Source organism: Lagenorhynchus albirostris, chromosome 12 (genome assembly GCF_949774975.1).
Source record: "Lagenorhynchus albirostris chromosome 12, mLagAlb1.1, whole genome shotgun sequence".
NCBI classification, from domain to species: domain Eukaryota; kingdom Metazoa; phylum Chordata; class Mammalia; order Artiodactyla; family Delphinidae; genus Lagenorhynchus; species Lagenorhynchus albirostris.
In genome coordinates, this window is record NC_083106.1 from 62,384,039 (window position 1) to 62,396,996 (window position 12,958).

The window sequence follows — 12,958 nt, forward strand, 5'->3', positions numbered from 1 at the left end:
CAGAGATTTCTGTGCATTAATTTTGTATCCTGACACTTTACCAAATTCATTGATTAGCTCTAGTAGTTTTCTGGTAGCATCTTTAGGGTTCTCTATGTATAGGATCATGTCATCTGCAAACAGTGACAGCTTTACTTCTTCTTTTCCGATTTGGATTCCTTTTATTTCCTTTTCTTCTCTGATTGCTGTGGCTAAAACTTCCAAAACAATGTTGAATAAGAGTGGTGAGAGTGGGCAACCTTGTCTTGCTCCTGATCATAGTGGAAATGCTTTCAGTTTTTCACCATTGAGGATGATGTTTGCTGTGGGCTTGTCATATATGGCCTTTATGATGTTGCGGAAAGTTCCCTCTATGCCTACTTTCTGCAGGGTTTTTATCATAAATGTGTGTTGAATTTTGTCAAAAGCTTTCTCTGCATCTATTGAGATGATCATATGGTTTTTCTCCTTCAATTTGTTAATATGGTTTATCACATTGATAGATTTGCGTATATTGAAGAATCCTTGCATTCCTGGAATAAACCCCACTTGATCATGGTGTATGATACTTTTAATGTGCTGTTGGATTCTGTTTGCTAGTATTTTGTTGAGGATTTTTGCATCAGTGATATTGGCCTGTAGTTTTCTTTCTTTGTGACATCCTTGTCTGGTTTTGGTATCAAGGTGATGGTGGCCTCGTAGAAGGAGTTTGGGAGTGTTCCTCCCTCTGCTATATTTTGGAAGAGTTTGAGAAGGATAAGTGTTAGCTCTTCTCTAAATGTTTGATAGAATTCGCCTGTGAAGCCATCTGGTCCTGGGCTTTTCTTTGTTGGAAGATTTTTAATCACAGTTTCAATTTCAGTGCTTGTGATTGGTCTGTTCATATTTTCTATTTCTTCCTGATTCAGTCTTGGCAGGTTGTGCATTTCTAAGAATTTGTCCATTTCTTCCTTTTATTGGCATAGAGTTGCTTGTAGTAATCTCTCATGATCTCTTTTATTTCTGCAGTGTCAGTTGTTACCTCTCCTTTTTCATTTCTAATTCTATTGATTTGAGTCTTCTCCCTTTTTTTCTTGATGAGTCTGGCTAGTGGTTTATCTATTTTGTTTATCTTCTCAAAGAACCAGCTTTTAGTTTTATTGATCTTTGCTATTGTTTCCTTCATTTTTTTTTCATTTATTTCTGATCTGATTTTTATGATTTCTTTCCTTCTGCTAGCTTTGGGGTTTTTTGTACCTCCTAATATTAATATTTATCTCCTGAAAGTAGAATGCAAATGTGTAACTGAACACCTAATAAAATTCTGTGAGGAGTATTTCCAAGTTGTGTTTTCTTTTTTTTTTTTTGGTTATTTTACTCTCTGATCTGTCTTTATTATCGTTCTGTTTTGATTAATGAGTGGTGACAAGAAATATACTCTCAGCATTTTGCCCATATTTCCAGGGTAAAATGAACTGACACCTAATGGAAGACCGTCTCCTGTGCACCCCAGCCCAAGTTGGGGGCTCTTGAGTGTACATGATGGAGGAGAGATTTCAGGCCTCCTGAAGAATGGAGGAAAATAATTTTCTTGTCTTTGGGCAAGATAAAAGGAAAGGGATTGCCTCTTCAGAAAAGCTACCTCTTCAAGAGCTTTCCTTAGTTCTTAACATGCCACCAGTTGACTGTAGTCTGGGAGGAGCAACTTGGGTTGCCAATAACCTAATTTAGCAGATTAAAAAGGAGGAAAAGACAAAGGCTAAGTTTCTTTGAAGTGAGCCCTTAGAAAATATTATTAACCCATTTTTGAACAACTGTCTTTACATACTTATATATAATTATGAAACTTCCATATTTATATCATTTTATTCAACTAGGTTCTATGCATTATGGAGTAGAATATTCCACATTTGAAAAGAAAATAAATCTAATCTTTAAATAGAATATCAGAAGTATAATTGTGGCTGCCTGAAATAAAGCTCATGGTCTCATTAAAACTTCTAGAAATGTAGTGATTTTAGTTACAAAAATAAAATGTTGAATTTTTTTCCATGTTTTATCCCTTTAACTTCCTATTCTTTTAGTCTGCCTTCGTTTCTCTAAAGATAGGGTACCCTCAAAGAGGTTATCCTTGTTGAGTCTTGTCTATAATGTGGGGTTAATATTAACTCTCCATCTTGATGATTGAGAATATTGGAGATGATAGCTCTAATGAGCCTAACACAGACCTGTTTATTATATTGTGCATGCTACTTTTAAAATCCCTCTGATGGTTTTTTCACACTCTGTTGCTCTGTGTAAGTAAATGAAAGATGATTGACTTTTTAAAGAATAAAGTGTAATATGATTCCTTTCACTAGAAAAGTAGGTAGGTAAAGGATGTTTTTTGTTGTTAGCTTGAATAAAGATAACCTATGTTGTGGGTTATAACCTAAAGATTATGAAATTAGAATCAAGCAGATTTGGTTCAAATCCCATCTCTGCTATCCTAGGTATTAGTGATCTGGGTTATAATTTATTTAACTTCCCTGAGAGTCACTATCGTCTCTATAAAAGTTGGAATTAAATCTTCACTTTAGGATTGCTGCGAGGATTATAAATATCACAGGGCCTATCAGAGTAAACACATTCATCATATATGTAGTTGGCTTTGTGTGTGTGTGTGTGTTGGGGGGCGTTAATTATCCTCATTTAAATTATTTTTTTTACTTTTGCCTTACTTCAGTAAAAGCTTTAACTTCCTTGCCATACTGGTTTCTGTTGACCTGAAATAAATAGACTGCCTGATATTTCCCCAGCAAAAATGGTTCGTTTGGGATCAACAGAGAATTGCAATTTGAGGTCTGCAGCCAAGGTGAGCTATATGTGCAAGTGTCTGAACAGCATGAGAAGGAAAAACAAAACAAAGCAGTTTTATAGAAGGGAAGAGGCAGTTGGGAGGGCTGTAGAAAACATAGACTCCATGGTTTTTCAATGGCTGAATCCTTGCTAAGAAAGAAGAGGGGTTTTTCTTTTTCCTTTTGGGTTTTGCTGTTGTCTCAGGGCATAAGAGGTCCCCAATCTGGTCTCCCACCTATATTTAATTGATGTTCTTGTTTATTAATTTTTTACATTTCAAATCCCTTTTAATCAAGATATTTATGATCAAGAGTCAGGCTTTCTCGTTTCAACAGTTTTTTGTCCCTCAATGCCAGAAAGGACCTTTCCTGGGTGTAGGGTCTCACGTTGAAAGGAAAGTGCACAGATAGGAAACCTGTTGAAGTCACATTTGAGTAACAAAGAGAGGTAGGGGGTAGAACTCTCAGGTACTTTTTATGTAGAGTCCATATGTTACCAAGATTGTAATCATTGGAGATCATCTGAAGTGTTACATCATCATCAAATGTTTGGTGACAGACTTCCAACAGGCCTGGTTCAGGTATCTTGGAAACATCTGTTTCATCAGATGTGGTCTGCTTCAATTCTGGGAAATCTGTACTTTCAGGTCACCAGATGATGTGCAGGTCCAGTCAGGGTTCAGTGCTTACTTTAGGTGTGTCATGTTTGAGGGCCTCTAAAATTGTGCCAATTGAGTCTTAATAATGCCATTACTATGCTTGACTAAACCAAAAGACTAAGGGTGACAAGCATAGTGAAAGTGATATAAAACTGGCCAAACAGCACAGACTTGTCAAAGTATCTGGACAGTAAAATGGATTCCTCAATCACTGTGAAGTTTGAGAGGACTTCCCCAGGTAGGGATAATCTTTTCCAAAAAGACTCTAACCACAGAAGAGGCAGTAGCTTGTCCACAAGGGAAGTCTTCAGTCTAGTATGAAACATCCAAATCATGAATAAACTTATTTATATCCATTAGATGGAGGAAGTTGTATGAAATCAATTTCCCAGACCTCGAATGGTCAATTAAGAAGTTTAAAATGTCTGGGAGCAATACAAATAGGCTTCTCTGGGTTGTATTTTGGACAAGTGAGACAAGTCAGATAGGCATCTTTTATGGCCTTGTAAGTATTTCCCCATCAATATTGATTCATGAAAACTATCATTTTGTCTGTAGGCCAATGGTTTAACACATGTATAGTGATGAGGGGTGGGAATTTTAGAGTCTCCAGTAGGACTGGTTTGTTAGTTGATCCAAGCCAAAACTTTCTCTTTTTATCAAACCTGCAGTTGTTGAACTTAACAATCTCTTTCTTCCTTTTCTGGGGCTTATTGATGGGTTTCTCTAGCCAACTTTTCTAAGGTATTATTTGGGGAAAGATTCCTTGGACCATGACAGAGGTTTGGCTGCTCTTGGTCCCTTTCAGGGCAGCACTCCTTGTGAAAATATCAGCAAGGTGATTTCCCTTAACTGCAGAGTATCAAGTTTAGAATGCCCCAGAATCTTACTTATAGCTAAAGTGACAGGTAAAAGTAATGCGTCTAATAATTCCTGAACATAGAAGCCATTTTAATTTTATTTCAGATGGAAGTAAGGAAGCCACACTGCTTCTAGAACATTCCAAAATCACAAGCTACTCCAAGAGCATATCTACTATCAATATTAATATTGGCAATTTTGTCCTTGGGTAAAATACAAACCAGTGTAAGAGCATATAATTCAGCCTGTTGAGCTGAAATAGCCATAGGTATAGATGCTGCCTCAACAACATCAAAAAGAGTAGCAATAGCATACCCAGTACAATATTTGCCATTGTCATCTTTTATATAAGAACCATCAGTGAACCATGAGAAGTCAGTGTTACCCGAAGGAGTATCCTGCAGATCATCACAGGGAGTCAGGAGGTAATCTATCGGCATTAAGCAGTTGTGAGGGGCTTTGTCAGTGATAGAGGGGAGAAAAGTGGGGTTAAGGTTATTACGGTGTAAGAGTTATGTGAGGAGCAGTTAACAAAAGGATTTCACTAGAGTTGAAGCAGCTGGCTGGGTAATGTTGAGTGTGATGAGAATTCAGGAGAGCTTTTATTGTATGAGGTACAAATGGTTAAAGGGGATCCCACAAAGATTTTCTCAGTGGTTTAACTAAAGGACAGTGACAGTAATGGCTCTAAAGCAAGGGGGGTATCTCCATCCCACAGGGTCCATTTGCTGATTACAATATCTCAAGGGCATTTCCTTCCTGTTCAGTACAAAAGGAAAAAGAGAAATCTGATTATTGGGTTGCTCAAGGGAGGTAGATTTATTAAACTCTACCTTAAAAGCCTTAAAGTTTATGTCATCTGGCTCTTCCTATACTATGGGTCAGGCTTGTTATTCTTTAGTAAGACGTACAGAGGCTGATCTGTAAGAGAGAAATATGGAATCCAATTTGAGCAATAACCAACTAGATGGAGAAAACCTCACAGTTGATGCTTACTTCAGGGTTTTGGGAAACTTAGGACATCATGAGGTCTACGTGGATCTAGTTCTAACGATTGTCCTCATATCAGATGCCCTAAATATCAAACCTGGGTTTGGGCAAACTGCAAATTTTCTTTGATGACCTTATGTCCCTTTGAGGCTAAAAGTTTAAGCAATGGATGTGGTCTTCCTGTGAGGAGCCTGAGAAGGAGAACAAAGAAGCAAATAACCTACGTATTGCAACAAAGTAGAACCTCTAGGGAACTTTATATCACCCATATCAGCCTTCAGGATTTGTGAGAAATAAGGACTTTCAGTAAAACTTCGAGGCATTACTATCTAGGTGAATTGTTTTTCTTCCCAAGTGAAGCCCAAAAGGTATTAGGTAGCTTCATCAACTGGAATACTAAGGAATGCACTGCTTAAATCAGTCATAATAAAGAATTGACATCTGGTGGGAATAGATGTTGGTAGTGAATGAAGGTTAGCAACAACAGGGTGTTGAGGGATAACAATGTTGTTTATTGACCCTGAACTAACCTCCACCCTTGGCTCTTAGGTTTTCATACTGGTAAAATGGAATTGTTATGTGGGCTAGCAGTACAAGGCATAATGAAGCCTAGAAGTTTGTAATCTTCTATTATGGGCTTTATACACTGAAGGGCTTCTTTACTTATAGGGTGTTGACTGATTCTGGAGAGAGGTTTTGAGGCCTCTATTTGAATCCTGATGGGAGGTGTGCTGTGAATTTTGCCAATATCAGTTGGATATTTTGCCTATAAAGAGGGTGGTAGCAATTCAAAAGGGACAAGTGATCAGTGTTTCCAAGAGTCAGTTCTAGTATCATTAGAGACAGAACAAATAAGAAGGTCAAAAGGTCATTTAGTTCAGTTTGATGATTGCTGTTAAATTCCAGAGTTTTTCTCTCCTGTTGGGGAAAAAAAATCTGGCATCATGCTTCTCTAAGAAGTATTAGCCTAATAAATGAGTAGGGGCAGAGGAACTAAGAAGGAAATGGTGTGTTTCTCTCAAAGGGCCTAAGTAAAATAGAATGGGTTCAGACGCAGGGACCTGTTGAGGTTCATTAGAGATCCCCGCTATTTGAACTGCTTTAGTACTCTGAAGTAGGGGCTTCTTTATAGTATTGGTGTTGAGCACCAAAAATGTGGCTCCAGTGTCAATTAGGGCTGGAAGAGACTCATCCCCAATCTGGAAAAATGTTTGTCCAAACCAATCTAGAGGTAGGAGAGGGAAAAGTCTCTGTAGTTCTTCAGAGTCCTGTCGTTGAAAATTGGGAGGACATTAGAAAGGCTGGTTAGAGGGCTGAAGGTGCCTAAAGCACTTAAATTTATAACAATCTCCTTCCCAATATCCTGGCTCTTTGTAATAATAGCAGAAGCTAGGAGTGTTTTGGTTTTGTTTAGCAGCCTTCATTTGTTGGTGTTGAAGATTAAGAATTTTGGCAGTCTTCTTGTGAAGTGACTCATCTAGAGTGTGAGAGAGCTGGTTTGTTGGATTAAGTAAATCTGGAGTAGACATAGTTTCCCATTCCATCCTGGCCCTTTTTGCTAGAATGGATAGGTCCAAGTTCAACCCATTAATAAACATAGAGTTAAAAGCTACCCAGGTGGAATCAACATCAAAGGAAGACCAGAATTTTCTTTAAAAATAATCTAAAGTCAGTTGTAATAGTCATGATTGGATTCCTCAGATTTTTATGTGCAAGTCTAAATTTTGTTCCAATCGACAGCCCTAGGAATTGCCTAGTGAAGTCACCTAGCAAATGCCCAAGTCTGATCATATAATAAGTTAGTGGACTGGTCTACCAGTTTTAATCCTAGAGACCTTTCAAGATTTTCCCAATTAATGGTTTTCACCCAGTGCTGGGCCTGACTTTAACTGGCAAGCATATGAACTAGCTGATGAAATTCAGAGAAGCCAGGTTGATAAGTTTAAATTTCTCAGGAAATATGTAAGGATCTTCAGTTACTCTGGGAAAATCTTGGACCAATGGTTCACAATTCAGCTTTAGTCCAGGGAATATTAAAAAAAAAAAAAAATAGGGGTTTAGCCTCTGGATCCTCAAAATGTTTAATTTTAAAGGGATGGGTTTTATTAAGTTCATAGGAAAAGGGAGTGGGAAGAGTTTCAGAGAAAAAGAAAAGTTTGGAGAGAGAATCAGTATGGGGGAATCAAGGGTCTGGAGGAGGCATAGGTGGTATAGAAGGGTCAGAAGTAGAGGGTACCAGAGGCAGAGTCTGGTGAGGGGACAAGGGAAAGAGACAAGATGGAGCTGGAGGGGGAGCATGTGTCCAAGAAGCAAAGGAAGGAGAGTCTGAGGTTTCAAGAGCATTTTTATCTTCTAAGTGTTTGTTTGCCTCAGTTAATCTTAAAGTCTTACTTTGCAGAGAGGCAATTTTAGACTTCTGATACCATTGGGAAGCCTCAAAATAACAATTGAAAAAAGCATTCCACTCAGTTCTGGAAATTTTTGAGCCATTGTAGTCCAATTCAGTTATAAGGAAATTAACTATGGGATTTCAAAAGTTCCCCATAATGGTCACTGATATTCTGAATTGCCTTTGGTCGGGTTGGTCCATTTTATTAAAAATGTATTTGAGGAAAGATCGCGGTTTTTAAATATTAAATTGGCTAGAGTCCCTATAGTGGGTGCACCCTCAAAATATTTAGTTACCTGGGATCTCGTTTCTCAGAAGTTTCTCTCTAGAGTAAAAGAATAATTTTTAACAGGTCAAACATCTTACAGCTTAAACAGCTCAATTCAAACAGCTTTCAAGCTAGTACCAGCCAGTTCTAAGGTTAACAGTTTGGTCTTGGAGGATCCAAACCAAAGGCTTTTTTTCAGTCAGTGTCCAGAGAATAGCCTATTCCTTTGGAATAGGCTGATGGCTTAACGGTCACTATTTCAGTAAAGCAGCTTCTGTTCCCTAAGGAATGTGCTGAGGGTTTCTCAGCCAGTTTTAGCTGAAATAGTCTTATCTCAAAATCAGACCCATATGCAGAACAAGGCCTTAACCAGAAAAATTAAACTTTAAAATAAATCCCAAATAAAGTCAGGAGAGCTTCAACTGCAAAGAGGGTGTGAGCTTGGATCCTGGAAAAAGACACATCTTCAAATTCTAGGGTCAGTAAGGAAAGCAGTGAGTGACAGTTATGGGTTTGATACCCATTTGCTTACCTGCTCTTGAGCCTTCAGGGGTCTTCTGTGGTCCCCCATATGGGTCACCAAAATTTTGACCTGAAATAAGTAGACTGCCTTTTATTTCTCCAGTAAGATGGTTTTATTTGGAATCAGCAGAGAATTGCAGTTCACGGTTTGTATCCATGGTGAGTCATGTGCAAGTCCCTGCACATCAAGGAAAAGAGAACACTTTTATAGAGGAAAAAGAGGAAGTTGGGAGGGATATAGTAAACAGAGTCCATGGCTTTTCATTGGCCGAGTCTGTAATGGGAAAGAAGAGGAGTCTTTCTTCTTACTTTGGGCAGTTCTATCTTCTCAGTCATGAGAGCTCCCCCTTTTTGTCTCCCAACCCTATTTAATTGAGGTTTCACTTTATTAATTTTTTATATTTCTGCAAACCATCTCTTTGAAATTTGTCAATTTGTTCTAATTGCTACAACATACTCTTTTTCCTCTTGTTTAGACATAGACTTTTTTTTTTTTTGCTGTACGCGGGCCTCTCACTTTTGTGGCCTCTCCCGTTGCGGAGCACAGGCTCCGGACATGCAGGCTCAGCGGCTATGGCTCATGGGCCCAGCCGCTTCGCGGCATGTGGGATCTTCCCACACTGGGGCACGAACCCGTGTCCCCTGCATCGGCAGGCGGACTCTCAACCACTGCGCCACCAGGGAAGCCCTAGATATAGACTTTTTAAGTATTTCTATCCTGAACTCTTCCCCACCCAACCTGGTTCCACATGTTCTTCTTTGTTGATCACATAGCCAGTTGGTGGGGCACAGTCAGGTAAAGGAATCTAAACTAAGGGTAAAATAAGGGAAGCAGAGCTCTCTGTGTGCCCCTATACAGGCAAAGTTGTCTCCTCTTATTGTTCCTTTTCAATATCATGCTGGAAATTCTAGCTAATGTAATTAGACATAAATAATTAGATTGATTGATTGATCGATAAATAAATAAATAAATAAATGGTATACAGAATGGGAAGAAAGAACTGAAGTTGTCTTTGTTCACAGATGACGTGACTGTTAATGTAGAAAATATAAAAGAATCAACCAAAAAATCTAATATGTGATCAATAGCAAGGTTTTAGGATACAGAGTTAATATACAAAAGTTAATAGCTTTCTTATATACAAGCAATGAACAAATGGAATTTGAAATTAAAAATGCAATACCATTTATAAAAGCAACCAAAAAAAATGAAATACTTAGGTATAAAACTAACAAAATACGTACAAGATCTACATGAGGAAAATGACAAAACTCTGCTGAATAATATGAAAGAAGAACTGAATAAATGAGGAGATATTCTATGTTCATGGTTAAAAAGACTCAATGTTGTCAAGATGTCAGTTATTTCCAAATTAACCCGTGGATTCAGTGCAATTCCAAAATCCCAGAAACTTATTTTGTGGATAAAGGCACATTGATTCTAAAGTTTATATATAGAGAAATAACCCAGCATAGCAAGCACAATATTGAAAGAGAAGAACAAAGTTGGAGGACTGACACTACCTGACTTAAAGACTTACCATAAAGCTGTAGTAATAAAGACAATATTATATTAGCAAAAGAATTAAATAGATCAACTAGATCAATGGATCAGAATAGAGAGCCCAGAAACAGTACCGCATAAATGTAAGCAGTTGATCTTTGACAAAGGAGCAAAGGCAACACAATGAAGCAAAGATAGTCTTCTCAAAAAATGGTGTTGGAACAACTGTATATTCACATGCAAAAGAATGACTCTAGACATAGACCTCATACCCGTCAGAAAAACTAACTAAAAATGAATCACACACCTAAAGGTAAAACAGAAAACTGTAAAGTTAGAAGATATCACAGAACAAAGTCTAGTGTTGGGTGTGGTAATGACTTTTTAGATACAACACTGAAGGTACAGTACATGTGAGAAATAATTGATAAGCTGGACCTCATGAAAATTTAAAACTTCTCTGTGAATGTCATTTTCAAGAGAATAAGAAGACAAACCACACACTGAAAAAAAAATGTGAAAATGACACATCTTTAAAGGACTGCTCTGCAAAATAGACAAAGAACTTTTAAAACAGCCATGAGAAAACAATCTGATTTTAAAATGAGCCAAAGACCTGGGCAGATACCTCAACAAAGAAGATATATACATGGCAAGTAACCATATGAAAAGATTCTTCACATCATATGTCATCAGGAAAAAACAAATTAAAACAACAATGAGATTACGCTACATATTTTTTCAGAATGGTCAAAATCCAGAAAACTTACAACACCAAATGCTGATGAGGTTGTAGATCAACAGGAACTCTCATTCCTTGCTGGTGGGAATGCAAAATGGTTAAGCCACTTTGGAAGACAGTTTGGCAGTTTCTTACAAAACTAAATACGGTTTTACCATACAATCCATCATTCATGCTTTTTGGTATTTACCCAAATGAGTTGAAAACATATGCATGCATAAAAACCTAAAACACATAAAAACACATGTGTGCTTTTAGCAGCTTTGTTCAAAATTGCCAAAACTTGGAAGTAACCAAAATGTTCTTCAGCAGGTGAATGGGTAAATAAACTGTGGAATCCCCAGAAAATGGAATATTATGCAGTGCTAAAAAGAAATGAGCTGTTAAGTCATGAAAAGACATGGGGGAAACAAATTAATATCAATAATTGAAAGAAGCCGATCCGAAAAGTCTACATAATATATGTTTCCAACTATATGACATGATGGAAAAGGCAAAACTATGGAGATAGTATAAAGGTCAGTGGGTAGGCAGGGTTTTGGGGTGGGGGAAGTGATAAATAGGTGGAGCACAGAGGATTCTTAATGCAGTGAAAATACTCTGTATGATAAATACATGTCATTGTATATTTGTCTAACCTCATAAAATATCCAACACCAAGAGTAAACCATTATGTAAATTATGGACTTTTGGTGAGTATGATGTGTTGATGTAGATACATCAGTTGTAACAAATGTGCCGCTGTTTTGGGGATATTGATAATGGGTCACTCCATGCACATGTGGGACAGGATATATTGGAAATTTCTGTACCTTCCTCTCACTATTGCAGTGAACCTTTCACTGCTTTTTTTTTAAAATATGGTTTTAATTAAAAAGTAACAGTTGGGTACATTTGTGTAGATTTATTTCTGGACTCTTTATTCTGTTCCACTGATCTGTGTATCTGTCCCTTCACCAGTACCACACAGTCTTCATTACTGTAGCTATAAATTGACTTGAAATCAGGTAGACTGATTCCTCCTACTTTACTTTCCTTTTTTAAAATTGTTTCAGCTCTTCGAGTTCCTTTGCCTTTCCATATAAAATTTAGGGTAATATTGTCTATATCTATAAAAACTATTTCTGGAATGTTGTTAGGAATTACATTACACCTGTATATCCCACTGTATATATGTACTGAATCTTCTTTATCCATTCATCTATCGGTGGACATTTAGGTTGCTTCCATGTTCTGGCTATGTGAGAGTGCTGCAGTGAACATTGGAGTGCATGTGCCTTTTTGAATTATGGTTTTCTTAGGGTATATGCCCAGTAGTGGGATTGCTGGGTCATATGATAGTTCTATTTTTAATTTTTTTTTTCCTACCTTTATTGGCCAGCAGGCTACTTGAGGGGGATGAAGCAGGAGGAGAGGGTGGCCCCAGTGCCGGGCCGGCTGTGCTTCATGGGCTTGTAAGTGATGGAGAACTCACCTAGGTAGTGGCTGGTCATCTCAGGCTTGATTTCCACCTGGCTGAAGGTCTTGCCATGGTAGCCGCTCACCATGCTGCCCACCATCTCGGTCAGGATGATCATGTCGCGCAGGTGCGTCTTCACCAACTCAGGCTTCTCCATGGGTGGCATCTCCTTCCTGGCCTTGTGCAGCCACTTCAGCAGCGAGTGCTGCTTCCTCTGGAGGACGCGGTTTAGCCGCTGCCGCTGCCTCACACTGTACGGCTGCATCAGCTGCTCACGGGACATGTCCGGCAGCTGGTTGAGGTTCATGCAGTGGTAGGTGAGCTTGAGGAAGGTCCACTTCTTCTTCTGCTCCACTTCCGCCATCTTGTTGGCTCTTCAGAAAGCTAGTTTTAGTTTTTTGAGGAGCCTCCATACTGTTCTCCATAGTGGCTGTATCAATTTACATATTACTCAGCCATAAAAAGTAACAAAATAGGGTCATTTATAGAGATGTGGATGGACCTAGAGTCTGTCATACAGAGTGAAGTAAGTCAGAAAGAGAAAAATATCAAATATTAATGCATATATGTGGAATCTAGAAAAACAGTACAGATGAACCTACTTGCAGGGCAAGAATAGACACAGATGTAGAGAATGGATGTGTGGACATGGAAGAGGGAAGCAGGGATGAATTGGGAGACTGGGATTGACATATATAGGCTACCATGTGTAAAACAGAGAGCTAGTGGGAACCTGCTGTATAGCAGGGGGAGCTCAGCTCGGTGTTCT

The 12,958-nt window shown here is 38.3% G+C and overlaps 1 protein-coding gene across 1 annotated transcript; it reads right to left on the minus strand.

The window, feature by feature from the left end:
* Window positions 1-12,100: 12,100 nt before the first annotated feature.
* Window positions 12,101-12,553, minus strand: LOC132530700 (small ribosomal subunit protein uS19-like). Its single transcript, XM_060168034.1, has one exon. The coding sequence runs from the start codon at window positions 12,551-12,553 to the stop codon at window positions 12,116-12,118; it is 438 nt and encodes a 145-aa protein (XP_060024017.1). The 3' UTR covers window positions 12,101-12,115.
* Window positions 12,554-12,958: the final 405 nt, after the last annotated feature.

Excerpts from the sequence above, each read along its gene's own strand:
- LOC132530700 (XM_060168034.1), bottom strand. The coding sequence starts at position 12,553 with ATGGCGGAAGTGGAGCAGAAGAAGAAGTGGACCTTCCTCAAGCTCACC.